Source organism: Botryllus schlosseri, chromosome 2, assembly GCF_051294905.1.
Source record: "Botryllus schlosseri isolate E-star chromosome 2, Bs_hap1, whole genome shotgun sequence".
Lineage (NCBI taxonomy): Eukaryota > Metazoa > Chordata > Ascidiacea > Stolidobranchia > Styelidae > Botryllus > Botryllus schlosseri.
This window is the reverse complement of record NC_137237.1, coordinates 25,279,324-25,293,157: the sequence shown is the minus strand read 5'-3', so window position 1 is coordinate 25,293,157 and position 13,834 is coordinate 25,279,324. Positions and strand designations below refer to the sequence as shown.

The window sequence follows — 13,834 nt, the reverse complement described above, 5'->3', positions numbered from 1 at the left end:
GCAATGCATAGATCGTGTGTAAGTAGGCTATATCATGAGTCGGTGTATATGCCGCAAAACATGAAGGACAAAATACATAACGTCCTTTCCTTACCCCCACAACAGTCGCAATTCGGCTTCTCATAGGATCTTATTACATGCAACTCATGATGGTCAAAACGAGCGTATCATCACCAATCATATCATTCATATGTATGAGTTGATTATGCGTCTTGACCTGCAGGGAAGCCCTAGCAATACCCGCTAAGAACCACTGTGATGGAACATGACCCTGACCCACTGATGATTCGTCACTGAAAATTGTGAATTGGACTTGGAAGCGACATTTAATAGATTAACGTGGAGTCTGACTGACTCGGTGACAAAACGAAAATGACTCGAATTGAGTCGAGTCAAACGTTAAAATGTTAGAACACGGCACGCCGTGATTTGGTTACAACCATGGACGCAACAAACTATTCGCGTGTCATGGGGAATAGTAATATATCAGAAGGTTGTAGCTTGATTTTTCAAACGTTGTAAAATTATGTCATAATCGTTTAAATATGGCTTACTTTCGAAAAAACATGTAGAATGAACATTCGGGCAGCTTACAGTGCAGTCGACGTATACGATATAGAAACGTTGGAACCCCGAAGTCGTCGTTGTCGGTTCAACAGCTATAACACGTATAGGTATAAATTACTGGAACGGAACGGAATGGATGTTCTGATGATGATGACCGTCGATTGTAAAAATGCTGCATGGCGATGTAGCTCTGGTCCTATAGTCCGTTTGAGGCCGGTCGGAAATCTTTTTCGCCTGAGGAGCTATATTGACCCTATATTTTCAATTGTAATTCTTGAGCCATAAAACAATGCCACTCCACTGTGACGTTACAATTGAATAATCCGTGACGTCATGACTAAAAAGTTTTAAACAAGGGCTATGTTTTAAACATGATTTTAGACATGCGTAATGCCGAAATATCGACTGCATATTTAGTCGTCAAGGGCTTGAAGTGCCGATCTGGTTACACTCTGTCTATATCGGGGCGGATCAGGCCCGCGACGGAATTTTCAGTAGGCAGAGAGTTTCTACCCTGAAAGTGAAATTCTAATCTGAAAGTATTGACAAATTTTATTCGTCACAGAATGAATTCAAATATGCCAGCCTGAGAAAGATGGTCAAGGTGTTGAAACTACTTAATTTTCTGTTCGGGTCTACAATACATGCATTCGCGAGCAAACTTTTTTTGACTATGAGCAGTAACAAGACAAGGCCGCCAAGTACTTTATTTTCCCGTATCAGGCACAGTTGACCGCGCCTGCGCTACATCCACATTTTATTAACGAATTTCACAAAATTGGGCTTTCGTTACCCTGAGACACCTGCTTGGCACACTCAACACAGAAAAGTTTGTCCACTCGCGAATTTGCTTAATCACTTAAACTTCAATGATTATTGCGATTTGTACATTCTGTAGTGTCCGATGAGAAGTAGCACTGTGGACAACAACGAAAATGCACCAACAACATAAATGCTCCAATTCGTGCACGTTTCTATAGACATAATAAGGGAAATCACTGATCCAATGCAAAGATACATGATATTCAGAGAATATGCAGGATCCTTGCCACTGTAGTATACGACTGGGGTGGTGTATTGGACTACTCTACCCACAGCTAGAGTAACTCCCAGAAGCAACGCAATTACGTATGGCACGTACAATGTTGTGGAAGTAGGTATCCATGTCAACGCCATTACAACGGTAATACAATCGGTCATTGACCTGACGATGGATAGATGCCAAAGTGATAGAAATTCGCGAAGACATGCAATTACTAAGCACATTAAGCATGCAGCGAAATCAACGATGGCTATCACACGACCCACGTTTTGAACACCCAAAGTGCATGCAGCGTACGATCGAGTGAACGAGGAACGTAGAAATCCGAGAAAAAATCCAAACCACAGAGCACTCGGCGATGTAAAGAAATTCATTGGATTCTTTAATACACCATGCATCGAAGTAAATGATCTTTTGACCGCATCGCAAAAGTTTTCGCTTTGATCCACTGCATGATTTCTATCGCCATCGTTCTCCACTAGATGTTTGGATTCTTCAGAAATCCGGCTTTCATCTTTGGGCAGCACCAAGTAATGGATGAACATTCCACATGAAACCAGCCCAGCTAATATAGCAATCAGAATGTAGTAGCTTAGCAGTGTAGGGGTCAGTCTTCCAAATATAGGCACATTGCTTTCGAACTCGTACTTCGTAGTACAATCTTGAGCAGCGCATTGCGCAATGTCGGTTTCATTTGTTGCAATGAATTCTCCGTCCGAATTTCGAAGAACTATTTCCGGTACGAGATTTGTCAAACCTTGTCCAAGAGTTACAATGGCGAGAAACACACGAACATTTTTCTCCCCGTCTTTTATCGAGATGCCGTCGCTATTAATAGGAAACGAAGCAGCTGCGGAACACGCACCGGACCACAATGGTGCACTGGCCAAACCTACCAATGTCGTGGTTGAAATAACACCCTCCCATCCGGTATAGAGACTTCCCACAATAAAGATAATGCACACGAAATCTCCCAGGAGTATAAAACGCGTCAGACCGATTGTTCGTACTGCAAAAGGATATACAAGAGCACTGAAGACAGTCGCTACATAATGCAGAGCCAGAGAAATTCCGCCGATACCTCCTTTGACTTGTACAGTGCTCCTCAGATTCAGCAAGCAAAGTTTCGGCCCGAGGATCATCGCAGACGCTACTGCAAATATGTACAATCTTTTCTTCGACATCAGTCAAGTTGCACGCGGAATCTTATCGGGTCTACCCTCAATAGTTGCACGACAGAGGTTAATAATGATGTGCATCACTCTCTTATGATATTTGATACCAAACCATCGGAAATAGATATCAATTCACAACCGTCACGTCGTTGTATTCCATTTTGGCGAAATTGAAAGTTCGATCCAAATTGTTTGTGAAAGCAGATACCGAAATGCTGAACTGCATACGCAACGACCAGGAATCAGAAACAGACCCGTCCTGTAGGCCTATGTGGATGCTGTATATACAATACATGTGTAGGCTATGCTATGATATTTCACGGTGTAATTTAAAAATCATGAAGTGGTTGAACAATGAACATATTCAATAATGAAAGATTAGGAAACGGGTTGCAAAATTTCTCTCTCTCTCTCTCTTTCCCCAACAGCACTGGGTCGAGGTTTCGACTAAACTTGTTAGAAAGCTGATGATTTTCTTCTCGTTTCAACTATGACGCAGTCTTCATCTTGCAGACGAATACTTTAAATCAAATCCAACATTTGCAAACTCATTTTTCTAATGGGGTCTTGGTATCGCTGGAGATGCACACCGGGAACTAGCCCAGTCTTTTCCTTGTAAATAAAAATTGAAAAGTCTTCGATATACAAGAATTGCAAACATCATAGAACTATATCGTTGCTCTGTGATATGCAATAGCTAGCACGACCGTACCGTACCTTGCTAGCTACCAGCCATTCTTGTTCCTACGAAGCACTTCCACAACAGAACCCTTGGCGAAACTTATCTCATCGGACGACGTTGCTTCGTAAGATTCTTTCGAAATATACTCCTCTCTGAATGGAGGTGCAAAAATTATTATGACAATACTTCTACGCATGACTTAACGACATCATACCCGATCTGGATCTCGATGTTTACCGCGGACGATCTTCGGACCACATTACCAGCCCCACTTGAAATATCTGCAATCGTCTGTCGCCTTATGGAATTGGATTTGGTGTGTGTTGTATGTGGGGTTAATGGTGCTTAACTACTAAGGTCTTGTGCACCAGACCACGTCGAAAATATTATATCCGCAAAAATTAGATTAATCGGGTGGCTAATACGACTTCAATAACAGTCTGAATTGTATATGGACTGGATAATAGGGCCCGTACTGTCATGTCGACATGGTTCCGTCTCGCCGCACTTTTCAAATATTGTATCTGAATTGGATTTGGTGAATGAACTGTTGGTCGGCGTGAAAAGTGTTCCCAACGTTGGCAACGCTAACGTGTGTCGGCGACGGGATAGCAATTCCCAATTTCCCAGAGTGTTTGACGGGTGTCTTCTACCAAAGCGGCGAGATGTCTCGTTCATTTCACTCAGCCCGTCGCTCATTTCGCATATTTCTACGGAACTGTGCGTCATATCAGATTGTTCGGAATCACTGAAGTCGAAGGGTAATTCTCGGGGCTGATTGTTTACTATCGATTTATACAATTTCGGCGCATCCGAACAAACTGCAGTCCCCGATAAGTCAAATTCAACCGCTTCTTCGGACATGAGCATGGTTGGGCTCTAAATGGAAATAGAAATCGTAGAATATATACTGCTCTAAATTTCTGTGCCGAGTATGGGTTACTGCTCTGCATTTCATTGCAGTTGGGCACATTGGAAATATGCCCCATCAAATTCTAGTAAAATAGGACAGCTATCTTGTGAACTCATTGTGCTGTGAAGTGTGAATCTACTGTAAGACATGACCGCTGGGTTAAGTCTATACACATACTCTCTGCACTCTCTAGAAAGATTTCGCCAATGTATGGGTAAAAATTAGGGTTCACAGCAATTCAATGTCAATTTCTGGTCAATGCATAGTCAAGTGTGAATTCATAGTCTTATCAATATTCATAGCCAACGTCAAGTCAAGTAGACAGCAATACAATGCTAAGAAATAATGTCATATTTATTTTTAATAATAGTGAGGATTGAATGGCGCCTGTCGCCGTTTCCGGCCATGTCAATAATAATATCGCTTTCTACCATTTGCTTTCTATCCTGTTGGCCAGTGTCGAGAATTAGAAATTGAGAAAAACATTAAACCCTATCTATGCTTGTCACATGAAATGAATAATCATATGTTAAGCCTACTTACAAAAACTGGAAGTTGTTGCGAATTGTCATCGATCGTTGACTGCCTCAAGTAGCTCGCTGGTACGTAACCGCATGATGAAAAATCTGATTCCGAATCTACAGATGATCTTCTCACTAGCCACCACCCTGAAACATAACGGTCGTTGTTGCAATGTACGCGAAAACGCTAGTTTCTGATCAGCTTGCAAATGTCACGTTTCAAGTGAACTGTCCCGTCTGGTGGCAGCAAAGTATACCGAAAATATCTGTCCGAATACCTGATTTATGTTGTTCCACAACTTCGACTTCTTCATCTTTCTGTATTGAAATCAAGTCTTCTCCGAAATTCGAATTGTCTCCTTCAAAGTCTGCGAGTGCAATACAGCTGAGTGTATTCGGCTGCGACATGAGTGGATAGTTACAGCTCTATAAATGATATATTATTACACTGGTCAACACATATTTTTAGGCAGAGAAAGTAAGAGGGGTTTTGGGGGTTCTGAAGGGCACTGACTCCGAATATGACCTTATTTTTTTAATTTGCTCATGTTGTGGAGATAATCCATGGGGCTATTTTGACCAAAATCTCCCATTTTCGTGGTAATGAGTTGATAAGAAATCGGCTCAGTCGTAGGCTACTATAAAGTTTAGAAATTCAATCTACTTAGGCTTACCATATTTTGGAAATCTAAAAGGGGGACACTTTTTCAGAAATCTGAGGCTTGCAAAACCGGAGAAGAAATCTCAAAAACCGGTGAATTTATCCCACTTTGTGATCGGTTGACTAAAAAAAAGGTCATCTTTCCGCTCAGAGCTAAAATCACCGTTTTTCACTCCGAAATACCCGCCGGCTTTAAAAAGCGGGACGTTTGGCTGACTGGTCGGAACGCCGGGACAAGACGTTAAAAAGCGGGACTGTCCCGCCTAAAACGGGACGTATGGTAGGCCTAAATCTACTTGTTATTTTTACACACAGAAGACTCTTTTAAATTAAGATACAGCAAGAGCACTATATTTAGGGGTAACAGATTTATCATAGTTACAGACTTTCACGGATATCATGTACATAAATAAACTCCAGTCATATATAAGTATTTACCTAGATACTCAAATAACGTGGCATTAATTCAATCAATTTTAGGTCAACCGCCCATTGTAAATTTGAAATAAACGGTTGGAACATAATGTTATTAATTCATTTTAAAGCACATATTTTGTACGATTTTTCCCTGTAAGCTATTTAGTGCAGTCTCTCGAAAGGTTCCGGCAATGGTCTGCCATAATGTATTCAATTGTTCATCTCATCTGCCCCGATATCTTTCTTTTGTTGTTCTGATGTCTTGGTAGAACCTCTCCTTTGCTAATCAACAAGATGATCAGGAAATATATCAAGATGACTGAACAGGAAGTGAACTTTTATGCTCATGTTTGTGCTGAAGTTTTCGATATGTAGATACGAATTTTCGGACCAATTGTTTGTAGTTGGGTGCTTTGTGATCATCTAAAAAGTTTTATTTACTACATCTTAGGAGAAATTATATGCAATGAACTCATTCCCAGAGTGAAATTGGAATCTTTCATTGGTATTCGAATATACCAGATACCAGATTTAGGCTTCTCGTTTGATAGGGTTACAATACAAGGTATACCCACTTTGTTGACTCAGCGGGAAATTATCCATTTACCTGTCAAAAGAAATGAGCCGCATACGAGTATTGTATAGTTAAGCTTTTCCAGGAAAATTTTTATAGTTTTTATACTTGTCTTTAATCTTGGTAGAATGACCAATTGATACAGGAGAATATGTGTTTCTGTTGTGCAGAAGTACAATTTTTAGGCTTGACAAACTGCTTTTTTGACAAACAAATATTTAGCATCATGTCATGTCTATATTGATAGAATGACTGAGAACGACATGAGGGTTCTTCATAGTCAATTATCTATTCATGCGCAGTTTAAATTAGAAAAAAACTACAATTTTCTTCCTACCAAGTGAAATATGTAAGGGTTAATACTGTAATTTTGGGCTTTTTTAGGGGTCCAAATATCTTCTGACAAAGAGCCAATCTGGGAAAACTAATGTGATATTCCAGAAACCTCAAAACCCCAAAAACGGCTCTCAGATGTTCTGCATATTTTTTTTCTTCATTTTGTAGACCAGTGTTATTATTACTGATAGGAAGTGCTGCTGAAAACAAAATGTGATATATTGATGATAAATATCACCTTCGTCTCTTCGCCAGCACTATCCAAACGAATACTTTTGGTTATATAGTCGCCAAAGCTCCCTTGTTCATCATACATTTCCGCGTTTTGGGAGTTGCGACCTAATGTGTTTCGTGGAATGTACATATACGTTTTTCCACTCTTGCTGAAGAAATGAAATTCACGTAAATAATGTAAAACATTAATATGTTGTCTTTATCATTGCCTAACCTTAGTCTAACGACCAGTCACAAAAATGAACTGGGTAGCAGTAGCATGTAGAGAATTAGTGCCCATATTTAAAAGGGAAGGTAATATTGTACCTCAGGGCTTTTCAGCCGCCAGTGTATCGTGGATCCAAGGGTGTACTGTACGTCAGGGGTGTCAAACTCAACTTGAGTCGAGGGCCGGATTCAAACCTCCTGATCGGGGGCCGCACCAGACAAATTATTCCAAAGTATTATTTACTCGAACACATTATTATCAAGCCTGTGTACATGATAGTATATATTACCGATTATTGGGGTTCTGTTGTAATAACGCCTTTATTCGCAAACAATCGAATTGGTAAAAGTACGATGATTGGCGGGTTGAATACAGTTATTAACCGCTGAAATATTGGCTCTAACGATGATATAAGTTGGTATAATTCTATGATCCCTTTGTTATAAAGTCGTATTCTGGCATTATAGTCTCGAGTATGCGTTATGAGGAATAAAATTTAACGTTGGAATTTGGTTCATCAGTATTAAATCGCGATTCGGGTTTATGTCGATGCCGGGGACTGAGACAGTTTTACATTTGCGTTTGCGTTTCTGTGAAGAACGTTTGTTACAAATATGCTAGATCATACAATCATCCAGCCCGTCAGGCGATTTCATCCGACCAGCGAAGCAATTCTGAGTAGATTGAAAAATCCCTGTATTATCAAACACATTTCTAACAAATATTTAGATATTATTGTAAGAAATACTTCCCACAAGGCAGCAAATGTCAAGATCATAGGCAACATCATAAACATCCGACAGAGGTGGTATGGTTTCACTCTAGTCACCATCAGAAACGAGTTAGTGAAACTGATATCCAGGGCGGAGATAATAAAGTTGGATTAGCAATAAAGTCGATTATTGCGTTCGTCAGGATTTATCAACCCAGGATTAAGGAAACCGGTTGATCGCAGCGCATAAAGTCAGTGTTAATCTCATGATTTAACAAACCGGAACAACTATGGATAAAGTTTCCTATAAAAACTGCGTACACTGCGTGGGCGTATACCATTCCTACCCACAAATATTTCCGATAATGAGCGTGCCGATTGTCTCCTAGGTAATGGCTTCACTAAACAATCAACGAATTATGTACCCGCCATTGCAAAGCGATATCAATATTCTATCATCCGTTTCTTAGCTGTACCGTACAAATCGGATACACACGACTTTCATTTCGCGATGACGATAATTCGACATATTACAGTGGCAACAGGCTGCTGTTTCATTCAACTAATTGACAACTGACAGCGATAACGCGTTTCCGCATTATGATGCAACAGATAACGCCACTTGATTAAAAACTCTGGACGAAAAAAAGGGCGTGCATTTTGAGGTAATATATTGGAACCATTTGACTGGTCCGGCCCGCGAGTGATTTGAAGGTTTGAATCCGGCCCGCGACGCAAGTTGAGTTTGATACCCCTTCTCTAGTGTATGCCGTTTGTATGTTATTACATTCTGTCTGTGCTGTCAAAACGTAATATTGTTTTTGATAGTTTGACCGTTGATAAAAGTTCATTTTGCAGTTGAACAGGGTCGAGGTAACATTTGTTTAGCTTGCAATTTCTGTCTTTATTGATTCCTGACGAAGCGTCACGACAGCTCAGCTCCGCCTGCTGGGGTTTATAAATGGCGTAATATAAATAAATACATAGTTGTCAGTATAAGGTTGAAGTGTATAAATGTAAGTTGAGAGTGTAAGAAAATAATGTATCAAAATGAGATTCTTCACTTGATTTAACAATTTCATCAAGAATTGGGAGACCGAAAAAAAACTAGCATTGAATCAAAAATAAGCATATTGAGGTGCAACAGCAAAATGTTGGGACCTATTTTCAATACGACAATTGTTTGAATCTTATTTCTCTATGGTTGATCGTGCAGTCAGCCGTTTACAAATGAAAAGTCTTTGGGCTACTTATGGGGGAAGGTACAGTTGTGATATTTAAAATTTGAAGTATTCAGAGACGTCTCTAAGTACTGCATTGACAGCTCGTAATTCACAATTAAAGGGGCACTGCACTCTAAAAACGATGTGGTCTGCGTGACTGCTGGAGCGCGAAGTTGTTGCGGAAATTTCAATAAATTCCAGCTCCCTTACGGCGGCGTTCTAAAGAAAATGGCCGCGGCCAAAAAATTTTTTCGTTTTGCCCTTCAATTTGAGACCACATCATTTTTATAGTGCAGTGCCCCTTTAAGCAGAAAAAATCCGCTCAAATTTGGTTCGATACGCATACGCGTTTACGCGATACCGAGTTTTCGACATTATTTTCGAAATTTTCGCAAATCACATCATAACCAACAAACTAAAGCTTATATTGTAAAACTTCAAGTGTAGCCTACCCTTTAAGTGTAGAACATCGCTGATGTGAGGCTAAGTTTGATCAGTATTGGAGTTCTGCTGATACCAAAATTTCCTTCTGCAGGAAAACCATATCAACGAAAAATAGAAAGCTGAAAAAATTAACTTTGAATATTGAAAATTGTATTCGTGTAAAATTAGAAAAGGTCTAAATTCTGATAATTTTGCATCGTTCAGGCATGCTTAACCTGTAAACTCATTATCTATGATCGAATTTGCTCAAAAGGCAGGGTTTAAAGGTTTTAAAACCCTAGTGAGTTTTTCGTAGGCCTCTATCGCTTGTCATCAGTCTAAATACCGTAATCTGAGTCAAAAAGCGATTTTCACCCTTGTTCCCATCCAAACGATATATCTCTGCAAGTCGGGTTTTCTGCTCTTGATGAAATGCAATTAAAAAAAACGAACAAAAGTGTTGATATGCCTATGCCATGAGCACTAGAAGCACGGCTACTGCAACAAGTTAAAGATATCAACGTGGATTTCTTTAAATATGCACGGCGCATTTCATATAGTATGCAAGCTTGCTCATCCTTACTCCGATCAGGATGAATTCAGATTCGATGTGTTACGTGGGCTGGGGTGTATTGAGTAAACATTAACAGGGTGTACCATTCTGAAAAAGGCTGGCAATACTGTTCTACCTCCAGCTCTTTGAAGACGGATCGATCTCAGTAGGTTTCAAGAAGATGCTCATCGTTTTCGATTGTGCTAATTCGTCGTAATGTGTGACGACCTGTGGTAAGGTGGTGCACATTTTAATTCATATAATTATTTATAATCATATATTTCTATTGAGAGGAAATGTATATCCAATCTGAGGAACGCAATTCCAATGGAAGTTTCACGGGAGCACGGGTCAATCCTCCTCAAATTTCGGAAACATTGGCACAATGCGACTTTATTTTGTTGGTTACCCTAAAATCAATCTACGTCGTCACGTCATTGCTGTTATTTACTTTTTTTTACCTCAGGCCTATCTAATTGTTATACAATTGAAGTTCTGTGTCTCCAAGAAGGTCATATAATGGTTACCATTTTTTGAAGGAGATCATCGAAGGTTTGCCCACTAAACTCGAATACGATTATTCGGTGAATACACACGAATCACCGGACACTTATAGTAATCATGATATTGACAAAAAAACTGAAAATGAATGAATGAAAAGTTGATCAACGTACCGAAAAGAAATTATTCAAACTGTCGATCATTTTCAACTTGCCCATTGTACCGCGACCTGATCGCATGGCGTTGTTTAATCCTCGTGAAACCTTTTTCAGAGAGCGTTTGGTGAGTCGTTAACGCCTCTTACTTTGTGACACTGAAATAAGATAGTATCACATCAAATAACGAAATTTACATCTGTCTGGATAAAGGATGGGTTATGCACTTTATAACGACTGCTGTCATTAATGTGAAACTAAGTATCGACATTTTTTGGATATTGCGTTTGGTTGTTTTGATGGGATATATATCATCCGGAATTGCTCATTCAATCTATATTGAAACTGGTTATATTAATTTATGTTGCTATATGTTCATTGTTCATGTTATATATATCAGTACATCTCGAGAGATCAATTTCAGGGAAACGGTCGTTATGGGTTTTTATTGGGGATTGTGTGAACGCGGGGTTCACGTTCGCGTTCTGTGTGTGAACCTGAGAAATTTAGAGGTTCACGTTTACAAACGAACCGTGGTATAGGTTCTGCACTGTGAACCTTTTTCATATATTACAATTTTCATGTCATTATAACATCTTTGGTTGAAAGTTATTGCATTTCAACTGCGGGCCACTCTATGCATGGCGCTGGCAGCATAAATAATGAACACTAAATGAGCATGCCCCCCTGACAATCTCAAAAATGTTACTTGCTTTATTACAAAAGTTTGCTCGAAATATCCAGCTAGTTCCGTTTGTGAATATTCAGTGACTGGCAGCTGTGAGCTTGACCCGCAATCACACAACATCAATAGCGAAATACGCTACATGTAGGTAGTCATTGATATCGCTGTCTAATGTAAAAAAGTTAGCAAGCGTACACGTTCAATCTCGATTTCATATGTTAATTGTATCATAAAAATCAATTCCGTGCGATTAGGGTGTTGTCTACTGCTGTATAACTTGTTAAAGGGGTAATATCGGTAGCAAGTATAGAACCCCGTTTTACACTCTGCTCTATATCAATGCAGCAACACTGAGACGCCGAATAGATTGTCCGGTCTGGCCTAGGCGTAAGCTTATATATTCCCTTGCAATTCTCGTCGAAATTGTTAACAAAGCGACGGAAGATATTGATTTTATGCAATTATTATATCATTTGATTGCCCCAGCTGATACATTTGGCGACGTTTAAAAAGTCAGTATGTACTTTAGCATTGTGGCATTATGTGTTCCGAGTCGTCGCTAGGTATCGTGTATACGTACATTATTATATCACTTCACTGAAATGTAGGGTTGGAATTAGCAATGTGACGTCACGTGACGTCATGAGGTTTACGTTCGCGTTCACACAGAACCTTTCAGAAAGGTTCGCACTCCCACGAACCTGAACCTTTCGGAGGTTCAAACCATCCCTGGTTTTTATGACACTTTTCAATGAAACAGAGTCAGCAGTAGGCCTATACTGGGCACGGTATTGTATCATGTATAAGTATATGGATAAAATATGATTTGAATTAGTGATTTGGATGTTGAAATAGTACACTATAGCTATATCTCTCTTGATCGCGGAAAGGCTACGTAGTTCTATTACCTAAGTCCGAAATAGTTCTAGAACGGAATGCAGGTGGAATTTGGTATTCGAAAATAAATTATGTTTACGAACCATCAGGCTTTTATTAGTATTTTCAATAAGTTAGATATGCCTTTTATTTGAGTTTTCGCTCGAAATTGAACATCTCAAAGCTCTATCTTTAACAACGGGAAACTTCAAATTGAAGCATGGAGATCACTTACCTGCATGATATCTTTTTGAAAACACCTAATTTGCCGTAATGTTCGGTACACCGTTACTTGACTTTTGTCGCTCCGAATACCCACCATAATGAAATGCTGCAAAATGGATTCCATATGATAGGCATGACAACGATTTGGATACATGATGATATGTGCTTTCTAAAGGCTCTGTAAGACAGCCAATCATTTGCCAATCATTGTTAAATCTTCGACTAGTGATCACGGTTATAGCTCAATATCATTTCAAGTCAATACTAACATGAGATATTTTATCATGTTGCTGTTTATGGAAACCGAGTACCCTTGCTTTTTCTGCATGGTGACATCCGCCGTCACTCCCGAATCCAGTTCCTGCCATTATCCTGGATGTTTTATCAATATATTCAACGTGAACTATAACTGATCTAGAATGAGAGATTCGATACTTATATATTTAGTGAATATCACGTCATATGATGGATAATATAATATTCAACTGGAGTGCTTTGTTGATGATTTGATAGTGGCGATCGTGACAGATGATAAAGATTATGATGAGATGTATAGATGCACAGAACGCAGACACCTTTTATCGAAATTTCACCCTGTTACAAATATTAATACATACAATGTAGTATGTGTAAACGGCCAAGCAATTGATGAAGATCTATAGCCCACACGCATTTTCAATGCTAGGACAATCCATCGTTAAAACCAACCTGATAGTGTTGCAAAAGCAGTCGCACCGTAAAACCGTATATACTTGAAATTGTGGATGCTTTACATTTCTTATCCCAGCCAATCCTCATCCTTGTGACGACATTGAAACCTATCCAGTCATTAAAATGATCGTCGAGATTTGTGTTCAGTAAATGTTACATTCTTTGAAAAGTGCATCTATAAATATTCGTCAGTCTCCAAATATGATTCGCGATTTGGAAATTATGAATACGGTATATTGAACCAATGTCAAAGTTACAAATGATTGTGTGGATATTTCTCTCAGCTGCACTCTATTTTACATATAAATGCGAAAACCCATGATGCAACCCTTGCGCCTGTTTACCACAGTTCGTAATAGGGATTGCATAATTGTTTACCTTCACCACAAAGCAGACCTATACAAAATAATATCAACTATATGGTTTTACAGCATTACTTT

The 13,834-nt window shown here is 39.3% G+C and overlaps 1 protein-coding gene across 2 annotated transcripts; it reads right to left on the bottom strand.

Annotated features, from left to right (window-relative positions):
* Positions 1–1,260: 1,260 nt before the first annotated feature.
* On the bottom strand, positions 1,261–5,304 carry LOC145434290 (protein unc-93 homolog A-like). Of its 2 annotated transcripts, XM_080311656.1 has the most exons (4): positions 5,179–5,304; positions 4,923–5,047; positions 3,681–4,345; positions 1,261–3,618 (listed from the first exon to the last, which is right to left on the bottom strand). In XM_080311656.1, exon 4 carries the CDS (start codon positions 2,791–2,793, stop codon positions 1,441–1,443), a length of 1,353 nt encoding a protein of 450 aa, XP_080167782.1. In that variant the 5' UTR covers positions 2,794–3,618; positions 3,681–4,345; positions 4,923–5,047; positions 5,179–5,304; the 3' UTR covers positions 1,261–1,440. The 2 variants fall into 2 exon arrangements, with proteins under 2 accessions (XP_080167782.1, XP_080167783.1); XM_080311657.1 differs by having other exon boundaries at positions 3,681–5,047.
* Between the last annotated feature and the right edge of the window lie 8,530 nt (positions 5,305–13,834).